At 32.2% G+C, this 24761-nt stretch overlaps 3 protein-coding genes across 4 annotated transcripts; 1 reads left to right on the top strand and 2 right to left on the bottom strand.

The window, feature by feature from the left end:
• Positions 1 to 497: 497 nt before the first annotated feature.
• LOC124938385 lies at positions 498 to 8469 on the bottom strand. 2 transcript variants are annotated; one of them, XM_047478812.1, is made up of 9 exons: positions 8331 to 8469; positions 7732 to 8238; positions 6557 to 6839; positions 5041 to 6359; positions 4566 to 4679; positions 4016 to 4170; positions 2149 to 2280; positions 1318 to 1386; positions 498 to 785 (listed from the first exon to the last, which is right to left on the bottom strand). In XM_047478812.1, exons 2-7 carry the CDS (start codon positions 8173 to 8175, stop codon positions 2232 to 2234), a joined length of 2364 nt encoding a protein of 787 aa, XP_047334768.1. In that variant the 5' UTR covers positions 8176 to 8238; positions 8331 to 8469; the 3' UTR covers positions 498 to 785; positions 1318 to 1386; positions 2149 to 2231. The 2 variants fall into 2 exon arrangements, with proteins under 2 accessions (XP_047334768.1, XP_047334767.1); XM_047478811.1 differs by lacking the exon at positions 1318 to 1386.
• A 4875-nt stretch (positions 8470 to 13344) lies between these two features.
• On the bottom strand, positions 13345 to 18898 carry LOC124939937 (serine/threonine-protein phosphatase PP-X isozyme 2-like). Its single transcript, XM_047480401.1, has 8 exons — positions 18581 to 18898; positions 17069 to 17221; positions 16111 to 16173; positions 15950 to 16035; positions 14582 to 14657; positions 14237 to 14505; positions 14073 to 14151; positions 13345 to 13855 (listed from the first exon to the last, which is right to left on the bottom strand). The coding sequence occupies exons 1-8, from the start codon at positions 18719 to 18721 to the stop codon at positions 13805 to 13807; spliced, it is 918 nt and encodes a 305-aa protein (XP_047336357.1). The 5' UTR covers positions 18722 to 18898; the 3' UTR covers positions 13345 to 13804.
• Positions 18899 to 22383: 3485 nt separating this feature from the next.
• LOC124938115 (syntaxin-51-like) lies at positions 22384 to 24638 on the top strand. Its single transcript, XM_047478489.1, has 5 exons — positions 22384 to 22656; positions 22817 to 23038; positions 23137 to 23443; positions 23530 to 23574; positions 24287 to 24638. Exons 2-5 carry the CDS (start codon positions 22821 to 22823, stop codon positions 24419 to 24421), a joined length of 705 nt encoding a protein of 234 aa, XP_047334445.1. The 5' UTR covers positions 22384 to 22656; positions 22817 to 22820; the 3' UTR covers positions 24422 to 24638.
• Positions 24639 to 24761: the final 123 nt, after the last annotated feature.

The raw sequence follows: 24761 nt of genomic DNA, 5'->3' as shown, positions 1-24761 counted from the left end.
GCATGCGCTGAACTCAATTAATGATAATATAAAACGGCTAACCCTAAAGGATTGGCTCTTGGCATCCCCGGTTATTGACAAGAGGACACAAAATGGAGAAGAAGGTTCTGATATCTTTTCTAGCAAACCATCTACCAATCGGATCCACCCTTCTCCAGTTCAAGATCAAGATGTCTACATCTCCATCACATCTGCAAAAAGATTTTTCATGGAGATGGACAGTAGGTATGATGTGGGAGGAGGAGGAAGAAGAGGACTCACAAGCCCAAAACAGGCCAATAACTCCTCAGGTGCAGAGAAGAAGAGAAGGGTGCAGTTCAAACTGCCTGAACTTGCTGATATAATCTCTTTTGATCCAACAGGAGATGATTATATCAAGAATTCTCAACTGACCTAGCTGGAAGGAACTTGTTTACCACCTAAAGGGAGTTATCAATCAATAAGTAGCTATTTAAGGCAACAAATCAAACATATATTGGTATGCTTTTGTTTTCACATTTATAGAAACCTTTGACATGTATTGAACAAATATCTTTTAATTCCCTGCCTGTCTTTGGAGCAAAAAATAAGTCCAACTCTATACATGTTACATGATGGAGTATAATAATATTTCAAAGAACCAAAAAAAAAAGAATATTCAATGTCAAACTGAACTAATAAAATATTTGAAGATCAAATTCAAGATGAATGAAATACGCTACAACATTACACAAGACTACTGCTGCTGCTGACTGCCCACATGTGTATAGTTCGATTCTCCTCCAGCATATAGCCAGCCAAGCCACCTGTTTGAAGAAAATAATATATTTCAAAATCATCATTTATGATAGACCATGGATTGAACATATGGGCATTCATCATATTATACACGAAGTACATGTTATATACATAGTAAAGCTTGCAAAATAAAATGAAAATCTTACAAACTTTATATAAAGAGAAAAAATCTCAATGTTCCTTACTGGTTCTTATACAGTAGATATTAAAAAAAAATATCATAACGAGAAAACAAAATGACTCGATGTCACGTGGCAGGTGGATAATGGGCCTGATCTAAGCCCATTAGCTCGAATTGTATTTAGTAGTATAAATAGTATTAGTTAGGTATGAAACGTAATGTTGAATACGAAATATCGGGTATTCTCATCTTAAACGGCTTAGGTCATTCCTATCTCGCCGCCGTTCTTATGATTCTCATCCGCCTATCTACACTAAAGTATACGAGTTGCTACGCAAACTCACAAAATGGTATGTACAGTAATTCTTGATATGTTAAAGGCTAATTAAGAAATATGAATGTAGTTTTGTTTTCCTTACTGTTTCTCGGCTTTATGTGGTAAGTCAGCAATGAAAATTATAGTAGTGACTATTCCTTGTAGAATCTATCTGAGAAAAGATAAAACCTCTTCTCAGGAAGAGCACAGTTTTCACAGAGCAACTATATATTGCAGATGTGAGAAAGAGAAAATATTTTACCCGGAAAAAAAATACTCAGATTCCATTATGAGAACTAAGGCTTTAAAAATTCTGATCCTCAAAATTAGCTAAAAGGAAAAATTAAAACCAACTGGTATTAAGTTGTGCAGAGTCAATCCCCACTCAATTAGATAACTGGATTTTGTCCTGTTTTATCAGGTAATCCATTTAAAATGACAAAAAATGTAATGAAGTAAAGACAAGCAGGATACATGCAATAGAAATGGAGTAATATGGTAAAGAAAACATTAGGCGGCGGTCTGATACAAGAGATCTTCCAAGGTTAAGTTACACATCAACCAACGGTTAAGATGGAAACACAAGTGACGATAGTAGCAGACGGCTAAGATGAATGGGACCTATCCAATGCTTCGATGATGAAATTACAACAGAGTGAACCAATAGGAAGCAGCCACGTCAGACTCGGAATAATTAGCATTAGACAAAGTATTAGTATTTGCTAAATATTGAATTAGGGTTTGGACTTATAATTATCATAATTAGAATTAGGTGATATATATATATTAAAAAGGTTTCTATTAGGGTTTAGTTTATGATTTAACCAATAAGAGTATTTTCCTTCCTAATTCTCTTGGCTACTCAACTACTTCTTGCCCTACTAACCAACCCATATCACGGTCATGACAAAAACATAGTGACAAGGAATCTAACCGATTATGAAAAATAATGTTGAGCATCCACCAGCTGCAGCACAAGCCCCAGTAAGATTGACAATAAAACATTTCTGGCATCAGCTAGCTGGAAACATCTCTAAAAACACATTTCCTTTCATCATAAAACCATCTGCAAAATAAGAAGTTTTCTAGTAAATAAAAGGCACAAAGTTCCAGTCCCCATAATGAACTTTTCTAATTAGACAATATACATGCATAATGAACACTCCAATACAACTAATTGTTTTAAAAAAACATTCAAAGAGAGTTCAGGACAACATTAACCAAGTCAACTTACAATAACTAGTCAGGAAGAAATTCTTATTTGTGAGATTATACAAGGATAACGATTGACTGGAAGTACCTGGTCTCTAACCATAAAAGTGTGCAAACATTAAAAAAAAATTACACTGCATTGTTGTATATTTATTTAGTTGCTCAAGCATGAAATTCATTTCATACATAACCAACAGGGACTATTTGAAAACACTTTTTTGGGTCAGAGTTAGGGTCCGGATGTGGACAAGAAAACGTCCATAATGTATGAATCTACGTCTAATTAAGTTCTGTTTAAAATGTTATCTCATCTAGCTACAAAACCAAATGAGATACTTGACAAAAAAAAGGTTTTCAAATAAAATAATTGACGATTTCTCATCCAAAACCCAGACCCAAAAATTGTCTAAAATTGGGTTATTTTGGCCACGCACATTTGAGGGCGTTTATTTTTTTTGGTTGAGGGAGAGGGAAAGCCCATAATCATCAAAGACGAGTTAGTTAATTTGCAATTTCAGTAGCTATTCTTGCTTGAATTACCCTGAAATTGCTTAGCCAAATTTAAGCACATATATTAATCAATGTAAATGTAAAGAGGAAAAAATGATTAAGAAGGCTCGTTTAGCGCAGTGTAGAGTGCAAGGTTCATGGCCACAACATCATGGGTTCGAGCCTTCATGACTATTTAAGAAAAAAAATGGTTAACATATGTATTCTTATCTTTACTTAGTAACATACTCTAGCCTTAGAATAGCATTCTAGAATTGCATACTTCCCAAGCAGGGACAAATGACTATAAATAGACTGCATAATAATATAGTGTTGCGATAAGGGTTCTGACCTATTAACGAAGAAAAACATGAGCAAATATTCAAAATGGTATATATTTAAAACATAGATGGCAGATAAGGGTTCTAGATTGGATTTTTTACATTTCACACCAAAGACTTTACATATAACTTAGAAAAGTATCCTAATTTATCAGTTATTCTCAAGTATCTTTAAGTTCTTCAGTTATCGTTGTCAAATTGTTTAGTTATGATGCTATATATAAATTCAATAAATCTTCTTCAAGTGCATTTTGTATGGTTTTCCTTGCAGAATGACACAATGCATTACATTTTCTCTAATTTAGTTAGTTTCATGAGTATACTAAGTATTCTAGAGAAAAACCAGTACTGAGATAATAAATGTATATGTTGGAAGATTTACTCTTCTGATAGTTCTCACCCTAACCAGGTTTCAAACTGAAATTTGATGTCTTCACACACACTCCCTGATGATGATTTCTTTTAACCTTCAAAAGATGTCTACTTTAAAAGGTGGAATACAAATTCATTCAACATGTAGATAAGTTTTTTTTATCCAAAATGCATCTGTTACAAGCAACATGTTGGGTGCAACTTGAACTCCGTTTGCAAAAAAAAAATTTGTAATCCCCAGAAAATGAAACTAACTTATTTAACAAGTGAAACCATTGGAAAGATGACAATAAAATGTCCTCTGGGTTCACTTTACCATGTAATTTTATATCTATACATAAAACCCATTCCTCAGGTAATATGACATTGGAAAGAATGAGTACCCACTTGCATAGATATATCGGCAGTAAATTATTGTTGGCCAAAGGCTCCAGATGAGATCTCCTTTTAGTTTCTTCTTCAAACTTGCCTAGCGGAAGAATTTGGCATAACCCTTGAATAGATCCAGCCAATATTGTTTCACCATGATTTGACTCGTAAACCTACAGTTGAGCAGCAAGTAGTTATAGACTTATAGTAGCCCTAAATAAAGAAGGGTATGTATAGTACACATAGTGAAGCTCAATGCAGAAACTGTATTCTTACTGGCATAATAAGACTCAAATATATGCTAGTTCAGCCTATAGAGGAGCAAACTCAATGGAGTGGCAACCAAACAAAAATATCAAATTGTGTAAAAAATAAAGTGGGAAGACATTTGAATCAGGATAAACTTTATCAGCACTATTGCCAATGAATTGGATTTTGTAGCCCAAGCAGGAAGGGACTCCAATTACAGAGGCAACCTTGGCCTGACTATGATAATAGAAGATGACATGATTGATTTCATGACTACAGACACATGGAAATAAATGTAAACGGCAGACTCAAATATTACCTCGTTGTCTGCATAAGAGCATGGACGACCAACTGACGCAGGGAGCTCGGTGGAGATGTAGCACAGATTAACTATAACCCAATTTAATCCAGTATTTTTATCTTCCCACATAGCCTATAGTCAAAAAGTAAGTGTATTAATATAAAACTTCAAATTAACAAATGTTGAATCCAATCTTTAGTATAACACTCAGAGCTAGGGGACCTGCATGAATAAGCCTATGCTGGGCCGTAGACGTGGAAGCAAATGCTATAACAACAACGATAATGATTGACAAATTGTACAGGGTATATAATAGAACAGTAGGTATTGAGTTTTTCAAATAAATGAATGGAATGCTCAAACAAGAAAGAGTTAATTATTGGAGATTTAGTAGCAGATTAAGATAAATAAAGACAATTAAGGTAGCAAAGCAATATTTCAGCAAAATGAATTACCACAGTAATTAAGAACGTAAAATTTACTTGTCACTTACTTGAATTTTAGAAGGAACTAGTTTGCCTTCATCAGATCGGAAAAGAGCATAATCCTTCAATTTATACACAACTCCATTTATTTGGCAAGACTGGTAATAGTTGAGATCACCAATAGCTTGAACAATATCTCCTATCCATTCAATAGAATATAAGTCATCAGATGACTTATGATGATCTGCAGCCACAGACCAAGTTCCAGATGTTCCAAGAAGTTCAACTTGTGAAAAGTTTTCATGATCATGTTCACTTGCACCAAAATTAGTACCATTAGATGTCTCAGAATGCTTAACCTTGAGATGACTATTAATACTACCCAATTGAATGCCAAAATTGCTTGAGAGTCCTTTCTTATCAAAATTCTGGTAGTTGATGGAAGTATGTAACTGATTCCCTAATGGTTCTACATGAGGCAGACTTTTAGATTCAAGGTCTTGCTTGCTATGGACTGTTTTTTCAACTAATGTGCCTACAGAAGAAGAAGAGAAAGAATCGGAGCTTGACATGTTCTGCATGTTTGAATCAGATATCAAATTGTTACAATCAATATCCATGCCATCAACAGGTGGACATTGTAAGTCAGTTCCATTTGATACTATTTTCTGCTGATTTAACATCCCATTCGGTGTACCTGTTTCCTTCTCTGGACAAGAGTGCACTGTTACGGTCATCCCAGCTAATACCCCTACTTTCTTCTCTTGAGATGGCCGAGTGCGAGCAGCGTTAAAGCCCATCTTTGATGTATTCGCATTTCTTGTCACACGACCATATTTTAGGGGTAACATTTTGCCTTTATTTAATGACAAACACTTGAAACAATGCCACTCACCTCTTGGAATTGCTTTTAGGTTGTAAGTGCGAAGGCATTTTAAGTGGTATCCTCTCTCACAAACATCACAAACAAGTAAATGACCTACCTCATTAATTGTGAGGTTGCACACATGACAAGACAAAACTTTATTCATGTAATCTCTTGAAGGAGGAGTCCATATCAAATTCTCCGGAGTCTGTGATTGTAAAACTTCCTGAACTATCATACAAATTTCACGGTGGATTCTTGGAATTTGAGGTGTTGTTATATGCTCCACATGTTGATGCAAATTTACACCTTGTGAAAATGTTCCCTGAGGAGTTGGCAATAGCTCTTGCGAGACAGTTCGAGAAGTATTTTGACAATAAGCTCCGTCAGAAGGTTGTTCTATTGTAGCAGAAGGTTGAATGAACACTCTATTATCTTCTCCAAACCCAGATGACAAGGTAGATTGGGATTGCTGAGACCAAGCTGCAGATTTTGGCATTGACAGATTTCCAGCAGGATTAGCTGCAAGTTTATGGAACAAAATGACACAATTAATCCTCATACTATAAAGTGATAAATCAGAAGATGAAGATTAAAAACAGAAAACTAGTTAGTCTTTAAAGAGCACTTCTTTCACATCTACAAACTGACAGAAAGAAAATCTAAAAAATTGGAGAGAGGATGGACATTTAAAAATATAAAAGGCATCTGAGACAAACCATTAGGTCTTGGATCCAGTCTGAAATGTTGCCTTTGGACTTTAGATAGCATTGATGGTGGTCTAGAACCATTTCCGGTCAGATTAGAAGGTGTGGCATTGGAAGGTACAGATGTCTTACCCTCACATGGTGTTGCCTGATGAGATAAATGTGAAGGGTTTTCTGAAGAAACCTGAACTGAAGTTGTAGTGCGTTGGATACTTCCCGGAGTGCAACTTTCTTTATCCAGATTAATTTGTGATTGCTGTGCTGATTGCAGAGAAATCTCTTGAGATTTTTCCATCTGAAAAGCAAGCAAAATAATTTATTCATTGTTAAAATGAGAGAATGGCGTGTATATACAGCTAGGAAATGATCATAGGAAAACACAGGGAACATATGCTAGAATTGACAGAATTGTCTCCTAAATCTTTTGTAGATGAATGCTTTGCTTATGCATATTTAACAAAACTATAAAGAAAAGATAAATCTGCCCCATGTCAGACTTTCAATTAGCAAAACCATGATGTGCAAATAGTAGATATCATTTGTCCATTGTAGTAAATTTAGGAACTGTTCGGAAAATGGCGGCAAACTGTAAATATAAAAGTATGGAATGTAGTTAATCTTTTCATTATTACTTTTACATTTCATTGTGTAAACCTTTTTTTGTCAAACTCTACTTAATATTAAAACACGGTGGCATATTACCAAAATTACAAAAATGTGTATAGCAATCGCTAGACAATGCCAACCAAACAAACCGTGATACATAAAAACAAACAAAAATCTTAACAAAGATTCTATATCATACTCTGATGCAAAACAAACTATTAGTAAAAACTACAAACAATCCGGTACTCTTAATCTATCAAGGATCATCACATATACCTTAACATCCTTATTATCTCAAAGAGGCTGCATTTCTCACATAGATAACCATAAAAGTAATTATATACTACTTGACCTCATCCAAGGTGGCTCTTTCATGATGCCACTCGAAGTACAAGAATATCATCTAAATTGAACCACTAACTTTAATACCCTAAACCCTAAACCGCTTTTTATCCCTCAATTACAGACAACACATTGCTAAGATGTTTGCAGAAAATATATTTCTAAATGGGTGAGTGAACCTCAACACTTTCCATGACAGCCAACATGTAAATTCGTTAAGAATATATAGACAGACAAACCTTTTGTTTAGCGAAAAATAACTTCTCAGAAATTGACATCTTTGGAGGCACAAATCCTCCAGGCCTCCGTTCCTTCAGTTTACTGAGCCCAAGATCATCCATAACCGTGAAAATTGCCTGGTTAGGAAAAACGTCCTTGGGAGCAAAACATTCGCAGACCTTAGCCAATTTCTCCCTTGCAACCGCCATCATCTCCTTCTCCGCATCGGTTGGGAGTTCACCAGCTCTCATCGTTGCCATTGTCGACAACACCAGAATTATCTGAGCCACATCCTTCACATCCCCATTCATATTCCTATACTTCTTCGTAGAAACAAGGCACGCCTCACCGCTCTCCCCAGTCTCCCCATTCTCCAGCGGCCGTTTATCTCCTACTGCGGCGGCAAAACCCTCAGGTCTCTCCTCCAATGAATCGGCAGCCAGAGTTTCCAGAGACGAATCCATCGGTTGTTACCTGAAACCCATAAAAAACCAGCAGAAAGACGGGGAGTTGTTACCTTGAGGAACCTGCGAAAGGGAGAAGAGTGAAGAGACATAGCGAGAAAGAGAAACCCTAGAGAGAGAGCGAGTGAGAGTTTAAAAGGGAGGTAAAGAAATACCGAGATCCGTTTAATGGAAATCTTTTAGGCGGGTAATTGAGGAGAGAGCTTCCTAAGTGATATGGCGAGGTCCAAGGAGAGAGAGAGAGATCGCACGCAGCAGAGAGAGAGAGAAACACAGAGAGAGAAACAGGACAAATATGCTACTCACAGTCACCTTCTCCTATTTACCCTAATATTTAAATATTTTTACAAATATCTTTTTTTTATTATTTAAATATAATATTTATAAATATTATTACTTTTTTATTAATTTTCCCTTTTAAATATATAAATTAATATTATTTTATTTTAAATAATTTATTTATAATAAAAAATTCAGACTTCAGAGTAAATATATCATAAATGGTAAGAAAACATATTTATATCATAAATATAATTATTTTAATATAATAATGTGAGTATCAAGACGGTGTAATCGATCGGACACTTGATGTCTAGATTGAGATCGAGATTAAGCTCCAATCCATGTAGGTTCATGAGAAAGACGTTTGTTTTCTACCATAAATAGAGGAGTTCGGTTGTATTTATAAAAGAAATATTTATCTTAATCGCTTAGAGCGACTAAGCGACAAATCGTCAAGTTGTTCGTGAGTTGCTCGATCCAAACTCGACTTAAGCTTAACTTTGATCGAGTTCGAGTCGAGTTTGAGCAGACTCGTTTAATATTCGAGTCTAGTTCGAACTCCTTGTTCGATAACTTATCGAGATTTTTCGAACCTAATAATATATAATAATTTTTTATTTTAATATTAAAATTTAAAAACAAATATTTTTATTATCTCTAGTCCATATGTTAGGTCCACAATACATATTATTATATCTTATTGTCTAAAAGTTAAAAAGAAAACCTTAATTCTTAAAACATTATCATATCCTAAATAATTTTTTTTTCTTTTTATCATTTCTCTCACTCATTCAAAAAGTTTCTTCATTTTCATAATATCCCTCACTTAAACTATTTGTCTCCCTAAGATCATCTCCAACCCACCTGCAAATTCATCTCCATAATAGGTTTTAGCCCTCCAACCCACCTGCAAACTCAGCTGCATTTTAAGTTTTTCTGCAAATTCTCTCTCCTCCATACCCAAATTTGCAGGGACACTGTTCACATACTCAAAACTTTTCAAAACTTTCATTTTAGTCCTTTTAGTTTGTTTTTAATTAATTTACCTAACTTATTTATATTTTAATTTGTTTACCTATTTTATTTATTTATATTTTAATTTATTTATATAATTTATTTATATTTTAATTTATTTATATGTTTAATTCATGATAATTTTAATTTGTTTATATGATTAATTTATATTTAAATTTGTTTATATTTATATTATATATTTTTTAAGTATTATAAATTTATAATAATAAATAATATTGTATAAATAATTGATTTATAATTAGAATTTAAAAGTAATTAATAAGTTGTTGTAAAGTTATGGGTTCAATTTGTAATTTTAGATAAATATATAGATAATATTGAAAAAATTAAAAATTATTATAAAAAGGAATATTCTGAGAATATTCTTTTGAGTTTGAGTTTGGGTTTTTGGGTTGGAGATAAATTACTGTTTGATAGGATGTTTACTGCATTTTGGGTTTGAGAATAGGTATTTGGGTTGGAGATGGCCTAATTCACAAAAAAAAAAAAATCATTTATTCTTATTATTATATTTCAATTACACTATTTCTCTTACTAGTTTAGATCATCTCCAACCCACCTGCAAACCCATCTCCAAAATAGGTTTTAGCCCTCCAACTCACCTGCAAACTCAACTGCATTTTGAGTTTTCCTGCAAATTCTCTCTCCTCCATACCCAAATTTGCAGGACACTATTCACATACTCAAAAGTTTTCAAAATTTTCATTTTAGTCCTTTTAGTTTGTTTTTAATTAATTTACATAACTTATTTATATTTTAATTTGTATACCTATTTTATTTATTTATATTTTAATTTATTTATATAATTTATTTATATTTTAATTTATTTATATGTTTAATTCATGATAATTTTAATTTGTTTATATGATTAACTTATATTTAAATTTGTTTATATTTTATATTTTTTAAGGATTATAAATTTATAATAATAAACAATATTGATAAAAAAATAATAAATAATAAAAACAATTTTAATAAAATAAAACACGTAGAACAACCGAAAAAGTACAATAATCCAAAAGGTTTGTTTTGTTGTATTTTTTTTGTTTGTGAAATGTAATTTGTGTTTATTTAATAATGTTTAATGCAGTTATATAAATAATTGGTTTATAATTAGAATTTAAAAGTAATTAATAAGTTGTTGTAAAGTTATGGGTTCAATTTATAATTTTAGATAAATATATATATAATATTGAAAAAATTAAAAATTATTATAAAAAGGAATATTCTGAGAATATTCTTTTGAGTTTGGGTTTTTGGGTTGGAGATGAATTACTGTTTGATGAGATGTTTACTGCATTTTGGATTTAAGAATAGGTATTTGGGTTGGAGATGGCCTTACAAGAGTTTGCTTCATTTGTTTATATTATATCTCATTTATTCACAAATACATTATTCTCTTGGATTAATATTGTTTTGCTTTTAAATAACTATTTTTTTTATTTAAGAAAATTCGACGACAAAGAAAGAGAAAAACCCTTTTATATATCATTTTTTAATTTTGAATAGTTACGATGGTTTCATATTTTCATTTTAAAATATCATATTTTGAATGTTGAATCAGTATGAAAATTTGATATTTTCATTTTAAAAATAAATTTTGGTTTGAAATCGAGATCGAGTTCGAGTTTGAAAATTTAATTTTTGTTCAAGTTTTCAAATCGAGACGAGCTTGTAGGTAAATAATATAGTTGAGTCGAGCTCAATTTTATAAACTCGTTCGAGTCGAGCTAATAAATATTTAATCGAGTCTAGTTACTTGAGCTCGACTCGGCTCATTTACAGCTTTACAATCGCTGGTTCTGCATTTCTGTTTAGTTGGAGTGAAGAATCTATGTGAGTGAAGAATCTATGTAACTGTGGCCGAGAGTGCCTATCTGTCGAAGATCGTGTACTCGAATTAAGCTAGCTAAAGCTTAGATACTTATCTATATGTGAAATAAATAAATAAAATCAGTATAATGTTCTCTATACATTTAATTAAGTTTAAAATATTTTTTTATGCATTATCTTGTTTGAAATTGTTCTTGGTATATGTTTTGTTTGTTTGAAATGTCTCTTTTTACATTAATTTTTGTTTGAAATTTAACCTAATATTTAAAATCATTTAAAATGTTATAAAATAGTTAATTTGTGTTAAAAATATGCACAAAATCCTCTTATACGTGGTACATTTAATTTTATTTTCTTATAAGTTTTACCGTGGGCAAAATATTCACATTCGTTTTGAGATACTTTTTCAACTCTGATCTCAAACGATGACGCATATGTTATTATTCTAGACAACGATGCTGCAAACTAAAATGCGAGATTATTACTCTTTTGTATCCTCCATATTTAGATATCGTGTGTTTGTGTTGTCCTTTAAAATCATATTTAAAAAATAAAATAATATTTATGTTGAAAGAGAGAAAGATATCTGATAATCATATATTTAAATATAAATAATATGATAGAGATTATAATACAAAACTCGTGATATGTTTGAATCGACGGACGAGACAAAATTTACACTAAAAAGACGGTTATCCCGTTAATGAGAATGAATGTAATTTGATTTGAAGACGAAATGAGTTTATTAGTCAAAATAAACTCGAATTCAAATCTGAAAAACACAATTTCCCTAATTAGTTATTAATTAAGAGGTTCAAATTTTGACCATAAAATAAGAATGGTTCAAAATTTAAAATTATGTTATTTATTTTGTACTGTTTAAAATAGTCTAACTATTTCAAATAAAAAAAAATGTAAAAAAATAATTTTAAACAAAATAATATATAAAAAAATATTTGTAACTTAATTAGATGTATAGAGAATATTATATATATTATTCATAATTTTTTATTTAAATTAAAAAGAACTATCATAAAACTCGTACATACTATCCCTAATATAAGTATTAGCATGATATTTTTAAAAGTGTAAATAAATCATGAAACACTCCATTTATAGATTATAGCGGATAAATATGACTTAAAATTTAATTAAAATAAACAAACTTATTTTGTTTCCTTAATATTTTTTTTATTTACCAGTTTTAAAATAGCTCCAATATTAATTTTTGAAAGAACAAAATATTAATAAGCTACATAAATTATAAATAATTTAATAACTTAAAATTGATTCAATGTTCAATCTGTAAAAATAAAAAAATAAATTAAAAAAAAAGTCAAAACATCATATAATTTATTTAGGGCCCACTCCAAAATAAATTTTATTCTTTTTTTAAAAATTATTTTATAATTTGATATTTAAATCATTGTTTTGATTTTATTTTATAAATTTATTTTGTATTAGTTAATTTATTACATTTATCTCATAAAAAAATTAAAAAATATTATTTTTTATTAAAAAATATAATAATAAAATAAAATATCACTAATAAAGATCCATCTTCAAATATCATTAGTGGTATATTATATTTATTATTAAAATGCTCTCTGAAATCCATGATTTTGATCGGTAATGGTGTGTTTTTTCTTATTTATAGGCTTAGTGCTTTTTTATTTTTTATTTTTGGGTAACTATTTTACCATTTTCTATTATACATTCAACATTTAAAAAACAAAATCTTAATATCCCCTTTCTCCAATCATTTCTCCTCAATCATCTTATTATTATTTTTAAAATTAATTTTATAATTCATTATATATATAAATAATAATATATCTAATATTCTTTTAAAATAAACTTTTACAATTGTAAAGACTCAATTTTACTCATTTACAATCCGTTTAAGTAATGCTCAACAATTTTAACTACCTTGAAACTGAATATTACAATTTTGATTAATTAACAACTACTATTTCTATATGGAATTTTATGAACCTAAGCTTATTCAAGAAATGGAGATAAACATGAAGAAAACACTAAATAACTCAATCTTGAAATGAACAGTCGAAAAATACATCTTAATTTAGATGCTTTCGACTGATAGAATGTTCGTTCACTGCACCCAGAGACGATGTGTTGTGGTCCTAGACAGGGCAAGCCACCTTAAACCAAGGCGGCCCTTGACCATATCACATGAACCAGTTGTATATATAATGCACACTTATCACATTACAAAGAGATAGAACAATGAGGAAATCAATCAATGTAGAGACAAACACTTACAGGCAACTCATCGAACAAAAGCAGACCACGAACCACCTTAAATTCCCTTCCCAGACCCCCCACCATTTGCAGAACAAAATGGCACAGGAGCCCGAGAACTGAATCCCAAAACATTGATATCTCGTGAGAGAGTATACCCCTCGGTCAATCTCAATAATCATGTAACAAAGATCTCAATTTCATTGCATCCATAATCTCATAGGAAATAATCTGGGGCTGGCTTCCTCGTTGGAGCTCCTCTTGTTTCCTGTTTTTGCATATTCATTGTTTGATCCAATAAATAGGAATACTAGTAGGTAGATCTTGTTTGAGTATTTTCTTTTGGAAAAAAATATTGTTTAGTAAAAAAGCTGATTGTTTGGGGTTATTATTTAGGTTAAAGGATTAAAATAACATTTGTATGTAATATTTAAAATGTTAAATAAAAAATATAAAGGCATCTTTAGTTGATGAGTGTGACAAACCTGAGGTGCTGCGTCAAATACACGGAACTTCTTATTAAGACTCTCGTCCAACTCGAGGATTGCAGCCACATTACCACATCTGCAAGCAAGGAAGAGGGTTTATTATGTGAAAAGCTTGGACAATTCATAAGGGGTAATAAAAAAAGGGTCCTATCGATTGTAACCTGTAACAGTAATTTGGAGCTGACCAGACTGTAACTATTTGGTTACTGAACATCCATTTGTAACCTTCCATTACCAATTGATGAGCACGACATATATAGTCGATATTATTTGAATGATTAAAAGAAGTGACAACACTAGAACCGAAAAGAAAACCAGCACCACGGGGACTCAAACCCCATCCATCAACAGCATCCTCTGGATCTGACCATAGCAGGTCACACATAGCACCATCATGGGGTACTTCTTGCTTTCGATCAATTACGCGAATCTAAGCAGTAATTTGTGTCACAAAAAAGAACGAAGAAATGAATGAAAGTAAGTGAATGACAAAATAATCAACATACCTGGTCTAATGTGGAAATGGAAGGAGAGAGACCACCGTGGACCGAAAAAACCTTATTCTCAATGAGAGCCGACAGACTGCGGGGAGAATGTTGAAAATGAAGAACTTCGTTATAATACGAAAATGGAAGCTTAAATAGACATTTAATGAATCAAGAATGCATTTTTCAAGTAACCAACAGTAGTATTTACAGGATCCCATTTAAGCATAAACAGTGAACAAAGACAAATTCACTATAAGAGTACACCTCAATTTCACATAAAGCTGCAAATTTTCTTTAAAAATCACTATGAAATACACAAAAAACAACCCACTTTCCTTGAAAATTCTACTCATTGACATCATAAATCAAGGACATGGTTATCTATTGAATAAAAAATCAACAGATTGGGTAAATTCAATATGAGTTTTACCCTTTTGCCAAGAGTGCATTTTTCAGAATTTGATATCTTGGAGGTGGCAGAAAGTAAGGTAGCATTGTCTATCAAAGCAATCAAGATAGTGGACATTACTATGGAAGTTCACAATAAGTTTGGTATGATTCTGCAATTTGGTTTCCATCTAGGACAAAACCAAGTCAAAAACGTTACCCAACCTCTCTTATTTCATCATTTTTATCATCTTTGTGTTTTTCACTTGGTTAAGAGAATGTAAATTTCAATATGCTTATGTTATACAATAACAAGATTTCCCACGATAGCTCAAGTGGAAAGAGTCATGTGCCATGAGGTTGATGTCTCAACTCAGGTTCGATTCATTCTGAAAACACCTTCATTGAACTCAGGTTTAATTCTCACTGAAAACTGAAAACACATTGATTGAAGTTGGGGGACAAGGCGGTTGGATGCTATGCTAGCCTTTTCCAGATAAAAAAACTGGTCTAAAAAATGTGGTATAAACGGCGACACATTTACTTAACATGGTGCCTTAGAGGCTTTGGTTATTCGTGGCTATAAACATACCGACAAATATGTCATCTACGGGCTTTTAGTCAATCTCCTCTTCTCTTATTTTTTTCCAATAAAGGGCTATTTCTATGGGTTCACCTTGGTATTGTGTACCTTAGTGTTTAATGATCCCATTAGGTTGGACTTTGTAGGTTTTGATACAATACTTGCCTAATTATTTATTCAAGAGAATCGTGAAGAGAGTAAGTTTTTGTTTATGGTAACTAAAATAGTATTATGGATAACATAAAGAAATAAACATAACTACGTTTTATTCAGATATTTGATGTTTTGCGGTGATACAGCCAAGTGGTAGAATATATGCCATCTAGCAACTCGTCTACTGATAGCAACAATTTATTCAATCCAACTAGACAGTTTAATGCATCCACACATTCAATATGCTAAATAATCTAACAAACCTTAAGTAATCAAATATATCTGTGCAGTATCTCCAAACATTGACAGATCCATACTTCCTGAGACATTCATCATAGAATCCATATACCTACCAAGAGTAAATACCAATAAGTCTTCCATTATGTAAAAGATCAAACTTAACATTCTAACCTGCAAGACATACCTGTGTGATTTGCCGACTCTCGTGGTTTCCTCGAATGAGTGTTATCCTATCTGGATACCTCACCTAGTGTGCATTGTGATGTATGTGAGAGAGAGGTGGAAGTCAGCAGTGCAAATAAGTTTTCCTTTTTTTCAGATAGGAGTTTTTTATTGGAGGGGCTAGCACAACATCCCACCACCATGACCCCCACTTCAATCAATGTATTTTTAGTGAGAATCGAACATGAGACCACAGCCTCTTAATTCAAGACTCTTACCACTTGAGCTCCAGTGGGGGTAGCGCAAATAAATTACACACATAGCAGAGAGATAATACAAAGTTCTGAAACGATTTTTGCTTTGCATGGTTAACAAATTCAAAAGGACCAAATTCTTTGTTCAACGTACTTGCATTTTTACTTGGACCATTGACATCAGAGCCAACTCCCAAACACCTTGATACATATTTTTTTTTGTGCAGTAGAAACATAAACCTACTTCCAATGAATTTATTGATAACATCAACTCAATCCGACACCGCCTCTTCAAGTAAAACATAAAAAAAAAAGGTTTTAATATTTTTCTCCCAAAGAAATATTACATTTTTTTCATGTGGAAATGTGTAGAAAAAATCCATAGGCTTTATAGTTGGGGACTGAGGAAGTACGAATTAAGCTCATCATAGCAGATGATTAGGTTATTTTACATTCTCATTGAAAAGGTTATCTTTTTCACCAGAAAGGCACGTAAAATGTACTTTATACTAAGTTAGATTTATGAAGGTGTCAAAATTAAGTCTCACCTCTTAATTTATTGCATAGTCTTCTATCCAGATAAGGACAAAAGTGAAATAGTACAATACTAGATTAGCAAGTTTTGTTCTTAAACCATGTGAAATTGAAGCTTTTTGTCTGTTTAAGAAAATGGAATAGTAAAGAAGGGTTATGAAATATGGATGTAAGAGATGAGAAGCGTAATACCTTGAGAGCTAGCAATAATAGGAATGTTTCAACAGAGTAGTACCCTCTGTCAACAAAATCTCCAAGGAACAAGTAGTTAGTCTTGGGACAGTCGCCACCAACTTTGAAAAGTTCTTTCATGTCATAAAACTGTCCATGGATGTCACCACAAATCTATACATAAAAATAATGTCAATGGTTTTCTGTTACCAAGAATTTCCTCACATATATCAGAAAAGGTAAATATAGTGATGAAGTTAGTTATAGTACACAGAAAAGTCCATAACTAATATAACAGGTAGGACATAAAATTCAAATGGATATGCAGCCAATCAAGCATAAAAAAAATTAAATGTATCTACTTCAGCAAACAAACCCATTAGGCAGGAACTCCCTTATGTTCTGTCAATTCTCAAATATATCTGAAGCATGCTTACTTAAAATCTCTCATGTATAAGGAGCACAGATGTTTAAAGGGAAAGGATCAGGCATTCATAAGTATAGTCAAGCAGCCATCAACTATTTAAACACCTCAGACTATTGATGGATAACATTCTTCTCTTTCAATGTGGAGTTTTTATATTTACAGCACGAGCTTTTAAGTTCGCACAGGTAAAGCAGCACAATGCCATGTGAAATTAGACAGTGCATATGAACTATAGCAGCTTCATTTTTGGGCCTAACATAGTTAACATCTAAGCAGCAACCAACCATGTAAGAGGTTACTGCTTTCCAATATCTGGCTTCATTACATACATCAATACTCCAATCACAGGATTGGTTGCCAAGAACCTAACCAACCATATCCACAAACAAAATCCATAGATACTAAGCCCAATTGTCAAACAGACAAGATGCCAAAAGCTAATCAATTCAAATGGACAATGAACGGACCGAGTCATTCAATTTAAGACACGTATAACCTATGAATCATCATAGAGTGAACCTGTAGTTACTTTTACAGAACATAGATCTGTTATCATACTTAAAACAACCGTCTACTTGTCACAATCTTAATAACATTGATAAGGTAATGATCAAGCACTGCTATGGGATGTTTCCAAAGCATATGAGCTGAAAAATGAGGGAAGAAAGACCTGGCATACTGTCAAGGCTGAGGCTTCCAGCCATTATGGCACCCTCTTTTCTCATTCTCTTAGAACTCATCCATCTTCCCTATGCATATTGTGCTTTTTCATATAGATGAGTAATTTCCCTAAAAATTCTTTGGCAGGTAAGAGTTGATTGCTTTTTGGCACTCAAATATGTTTGAGATAGTAAGTATCAAATACTGAGCTGCCTCATCTAACAATTATAGGACTAATGCAGTTTACAGGAGGAGCTCCAGTTATTATAGGACTAAAAGAAACACTTTCTACAAGTACATGAAACCTAGATCAAACAGTCGGCTTAACAGGAAATATTGAAGAATACTAGCAAAAGATAAAGAAAAGGCAATCAATTCTTGGATGATGGAAAACCCAGAAACAGTAGCAGAAAATGAGTGTGGGGGAGTGGTAAATTTGGACTCACAGTGACAGGAGCGTCGACTCGCTGAACATTGCTCTCCTCGACGAGAATTTCCATGGCTTTAAGGCAGAGAGCCTTTACTTCGGACTCTTTAAGGGGTTCGCATCTCTTTAGCTGCTCTATTTGCTTATCTAGATCGGACATCTTGTTATTCTTTACCCTTCTTCGACTGAGTGAAGAGTGAAGCTAAGCAAAGGAATGAGGCGATTTATTTCTTTCCGAATCTAAAAGTGATCCTCTTTACAGAGAACGCAGCAGCAGCAGCTACGGCTGCGTATCCGATTTGAGTGACGATTGATTGATTCTACGGTGCTAGCGGAGATGGGACCGACCCTTTTTTAAACATTTTCTAAAAGACATGACTTGTGTGTGCTTTCTCTCCACTTCTCTTAGCTAGCTGATTTTTTTTCTTTCTATTATATCTCAATTTTTTTTATTAAAATAATATAAACAAATTAATCTTCTTTTTTAAAACAAAACTTGGTTATTTTAATTTATATTTATTATTAAAAATATATTATTTTAATTATTTGAATGATATATAAATAACAATAAGTTTAACGTCTATCAACATCGATGATCAAAGGTAAGTATGGTTACGATTAGTCTGATTGTTGGTTCAATAAAATGTCTAATTATTTAGCGGGGTGTAGCATTTGGAAGAGAATTTATTTTATGTTAAAAAGTTTTCAGGAGCAATCTAGATTCATTGTAGTTGACGTTTTTTCGATCAGTTTTTGGGCTGACAGTTAGGGGTGGACATATCTTGGGTTGACCAAAATCTCAACCATAACCCAAAATATTAATTTGGGTTAAATTGATTATGAGTTGAGTTTAATTTAAGTTGGGTTAGGATTATTCAAATTACCCAAATTATATAAATTTAATCTAATTCTCTCTTATTAATTCAATATAAACTAACCATCTTCCAACTCTAATATATTCCTTTGATTTTTACTACGTTGATCTCCATTACACTCAAACACATTTTTTTGCACGTTTAACACGTTTTTGACATATTTAACACGTTTAACACGTTTTTCACACGTTTAACACGTTTTGACATTTTAACATTTATTAACACATTTAACACGTTTAATACATTTTTGGTACATTTAACACATTTAACAAATTTTCACGTTTAACATGTTTTTGACACATTTATGATTTAACACATTTAGTATGAATGATTTAAATATTATTTAAATAATTCATATTAATCTCACATATTATTTCTTCAACTAATTTAGTAATGAAAATATCAAAGTAATTTTAAAAAACAAAATTATGTTAAACAGATAAAAAAAACGTATAATAATGTCAAAATCATATTAGACTGAGAAAAAATAAATTAAACGGATCGAAAATTTTAAATATGTCACAAGTGTGTTAAATGGGCAAAACGTGTTAAATATGTCAAAAACGTGTTAAACGTGCCAAATGTGTTAAACACTATAAAATGTGTTAAATGTACTAAAAATGTGTTAAACGTGCCTAAAACTTGTTAAACGTGCCAAAATGCGTTAAACTGTCAAAACGTGTTAAACGAGCCAAAAATGTGTTAAACATGTCAAAAATATGTTAAATATGTCAAAACGTGTTAAACGTATGAAAAATATGTTAAACGTGTCAAAAACGTGTTAAATGTGCTAAAAACGTGTTAAACATGTCAAATACGTGTTAAACGTGCCAAAACGTGTTAAATGTGTAAAAACGTACTAAACGTGCCAAAAACATGTGAAATGGATTAAAACGAGTTACACAGTTATTAAAACTAAAAACGTATTAAGCGAGTCAAAACAGGTCAAATGAATCAAATATTTGTTAAACGAGTTTAAAACGTGTTGAATAAGTCAAAAACGTATTAAATTAGGTAAAATGAATCAAATAATTGTTAAAGTGATCAAAATATGTTAATCGGGACAAAAACATATTAAATATTAAACGAGTAAAAAACGTAATAAATGTGTTATAAACTAAAATTTAGTTTGGGTTACCCAACCCATATTATTTATTAATATGAGTTGGAGAATGAGTTGACCAAATTTAATTTGGGTTCAATATGGGTTGAGTTTACCTATTTGCACACCCCTAACAACAGTTGGTGTAGTGTCAGAAGTCTAGTTACGACGTATCATGAGTTTGCTTCCATTGCTATATGTAGAAATGTCATACTTAATGACATGTTTGATCATCGATCTAGTGGTTTCGCTAGCCGAATTAGATATAGAAGGAGATTCAACATTATAGAAAGTTTGTCTCATAATAGAATTTTACTTTTGGTAGAAAGCAAATAAGTGTCCCCGTCTGAACAAGACGTTATGTGTTGACAAGACATAGATAGTTTTCATGCGGGAAATTGCTACAAGTTGTTCGTTAAGATGAATTCATATAATTTTTGTTGGGTGAAACTTTTGGAGTCAAAGATTTCATCCAAAATCTCGTTCTTTGGATGAAGCGTTATTCACGGTGGAATTCTTACGGATGATATGTGCATGAAAAAATGTTTTATTATGGTTAGCCGTTGTCGTATGTGTCACGAGAATGTTAAATAAACAAGTCACTTACTTTTGCATTGTCGATGGGTAACTAGTATCTGTAGTCTTTTGTGGAGTATTACTGAGATTAATTGGACGATGTCCGAGTCTTTAGATAGTTGTTGAGAAATTTGGATTGATGCGGCTAATATGACAGACTTACATAATTGGATTATTATCCCAATTATTTTTTGGTAGACTATCTGATTAGAGATAAATCATCGAACTTTCATTGATCGTAGACGTTATATGCGCATCATTCATAATGTTATTATTATTATTATGTTTTCTGAGATTTATTCCGGAAAGTCGGTAGAGTCCGTCAGAAAGTTAATCGTTCTTCTCGAAGATTTATAAGCTCAATAACCTATTGAATAACGTTTTTTATTTTTAGTTTTTTTAAAAAAAATTTCTTTATGTTATGTTTTTGTCGTTATGTTCAAACAATTTTCATCATTTTTAATATATATGGACATTTTAAAAAAAAAATAATAATAAGATAAAATATTAAGTTTTTTTTTTTTAATTATTGGCCAAGTTTGAAAAAAAATTAATTTAAAATTAATTATTTTAATATTTTACTAAAATGTTGATTTAGATAAAATAATGTTAGGTGACAATTTAGGTCGACTTCGGGTTTGCAGGTTAGCGGGTTGTGCGATACTAATCTGAATATAACGTATTTAATAATTCGGGTTAAAATATCTAACGCGAACATACTGACATGCCCAACTTGATTGACAAGATTCAACTCAAACTTAACCTGATTTAACGAGGTAATTAATATCTTATCTTTATTTTATATTAAAATAATAAAAAAAACAATGAAAATAAATCACAATTATTAAAAAAAAAAAAACTCTACAAAAATGAATAGAAAATAACAAACATAAAACTCTAAAAAAAAATATAACTGGATTGACAGTCTACTTTAGGCCATTTGAAGCCGAACTCAATTTTAACTTGTTTATTATTTAGGCTAAATGGGTCGACTTGAGTTCGACTCAAACTCAAATCTACGTTACCCTAACTTAATTTTTCCGTGTTATGTTCGGATTGTGTTTTTGTGTCTAACATAAATGGACAATCTTATCATATATTTAATTACGTATATATTAATAAATAAGGGTAGAATAAAATTAACAAATAAATTTGTTCTGATAATGTAGTTTTTGGACGGATCATAATTAATGCTATGATAATAGGAAGGAAGAAGCTTCTCTTTCTGGAAACATGGTGTATATCTGAAATTATCATATTTTCCAATTTTCCAACCAAAAAGCTTAATAATAAAAAGCTAGAAAAAATTCCCTTTCAATGGATATCTCGGCATTATTATTACTATTATTGTGATGTGGTCGGATGCAAAGGACGACCATGCCGGACAAATTCTGCCGGTTAAAGGTGGCGCCGCCGACTGTTACCCTTCTCTCTAAGTTTCTTCTAATCACCTCCCACCAATAATTCAATCGATTCCCGATCATCCCTTCAACCACTTTCCTTAGATCGTCAAATACAATCAATCCAGTCAAGAAGGTTTAAGTAAGTAAATTTTGTATATCGGAGCTTAATTTCAATTTGTTTATTCTGTTCATGTGATCAAACAAAGGTAAACCCACATGGAGATCCTAAATAAGGGATTAGTTTACATATGTTATTTAGAACTTCTGGTCTTATCATTGAGTAAAATCTATGATTTTAGGTCAATGGCATCTTCACAGGATTCATGGGTGAAAGAATATAATGAAGCAGCAAAACTAGCTGATGATATCAATGGTATGATCTCTGAAAGGGTATCTATGCCTGCAACAGGACCAGATGCACAACGTCATGCATCTACAATACGAAGAAAGATTACGATTCTGGGGACTAAGCTAGACAGTTTGCAGTCTCTTTTGTCAAGGCTTCATGGCAAACAGCCATTGTAAGAGTTCTCTCTTAATTTAGGTTTACCCTTTGCATTTGTGATTTACTGATTTCAATGGTTTGTTACTTGAGAGCTATGTTTTCATGTTAAAACAGAACTGATAAGGAGATGAATCGTCGGAAGGATATGGTTCTGAATTTGAGGTCAAAAGTAAACCAGATGGCATCCACATTGAATATGTCTAACTTTGCCAACAGAGACAGTTTGTTGGGTCCAGAAATTACATCGGTTGATGCAGTCAAGAAAACGGAAGGATTGGATAATCATGGCATTGTTGGTCTTCAGAGACAGATAATGAGAGAGCAAGATGAAGGGCTAGAAAAGTTGGAGGAAACAGTGATAAGTACAAAGCATATTGCTTTGGCAGTTAATGAGGAACTTGGCTTGCATTCTAGGTTAATTGTATGTATTGTTCCATGCTTTTGATTCTTTTGACATTTTTTGGTTTCTTAATTCTGCTATGATTTTGTACCTTTTTCTAACTGCAGGATGACTTGGATGAACATGTCGATGTCACAGACTCCCGACTAAAGGTAAGAATACTTCAACTAGTTATGTACTACTCAGGTTTTCAACTAGTTTTTTTTTTGTTTACCAGATCAGTATTAGCAAATATCTGTCATTAAATATGCATTTCCTCAAACCTGAGGAATGAGGACGATAGAATGTATGCATAAATCTTAATAGAAGCATTCCACAAATTTTGTAATCTCTTGATCATTTTTTGAAAATACACATGTGGGTTGGTTTGATTCGGCTTATTGCTTATTCGATCCAGCTTATTAGTAAATGTGTGGGGCCCACCACCATGTGAGATATTTTCGCAGCATGTTTGATTCGGCTTATTTCTCACAATGATTTCATCGCTTCAGCCGAATCAAATGAGACCAAGCATTGTAGAGAAAGGGGAGAAGCTCTCAGTGAGCATTTTGTGAAGGGATCCTAAATTGTGTGAAAATCTCAAATAATCTCCACTCTGCTTTTAGTTGTCTCGAATAGGTCATCCAATAAAGGCTTAAATAGTTCCTTCCAATAGAATAATCGTGACGGATTACTAATGAAGAAAAATATGGACAGCGATATAATTATTGAATTAAAGTGGGATATTTTACAATTTTCTTTCATTCCTGAATTATATTGTTGGTGGGTGACTCGGAATTTGGGAAATGATGTAAAATTACTTTCATCCTATTAAGTCTTAATTACTGTTTCTTCTTTTCTTGGTCACGTTGTTGTGTAAAACAGAGGGTGCAGAAGAATCTTGCGATGCTGAACAGACGGACAAAAGGAGGAGTCTGCTCATGTCTGTCGTTGCTTGTCTCGGTCAGTGGGATTGTGGGGCTAATTGTTGCAATGTGGTTGCTGATCAAGTATTTGTAGTGCCATCATGGGGGAAATGATATTGAAACCAATTTCCAAAGACAACTATCAAACTAAGTGTGGTTTATTTTCTATGTTTCTTCTTCCTGTCATGTGATATCCCTTGTTGTGTTGAAATTCGATTTGTATTGATATTGTTTGAATCGTGGTTTGTGTGCTGCAAATGACATTTGTTTCTGGTCCTGAATGTAAAAGTATTTACCTTATATTTTTCTTCAATTTGCACGTCTTGCATTACAATGCATTTGAAAGATTGGAATCAGCATCAATGAGATTAGTGATGGATATGATGCTTGAAACACTTGGATCATCTTTGCAGGTTTTTGACATTTTGTTGTGT

This window comes from Impatiens glandulifera, chromosome 5, assembly GCF_907164915.1.
Source record: "Impatiens glandulifera chromosome 5, dImpGla2.1, whole genome shotgun sequence".
In the NCBI taxonomy this organism is placed as follows: domain Eukaryota; kingdom Viridiplantae; phylum Streptophyta; class Magnoliopsida; order Ericales; family Balsaminaceae; genus Impatiens; species Impatiens glandulifera.
This window is presented reverse-complemented; position numbering and strand designations above follow the sequence as displayed.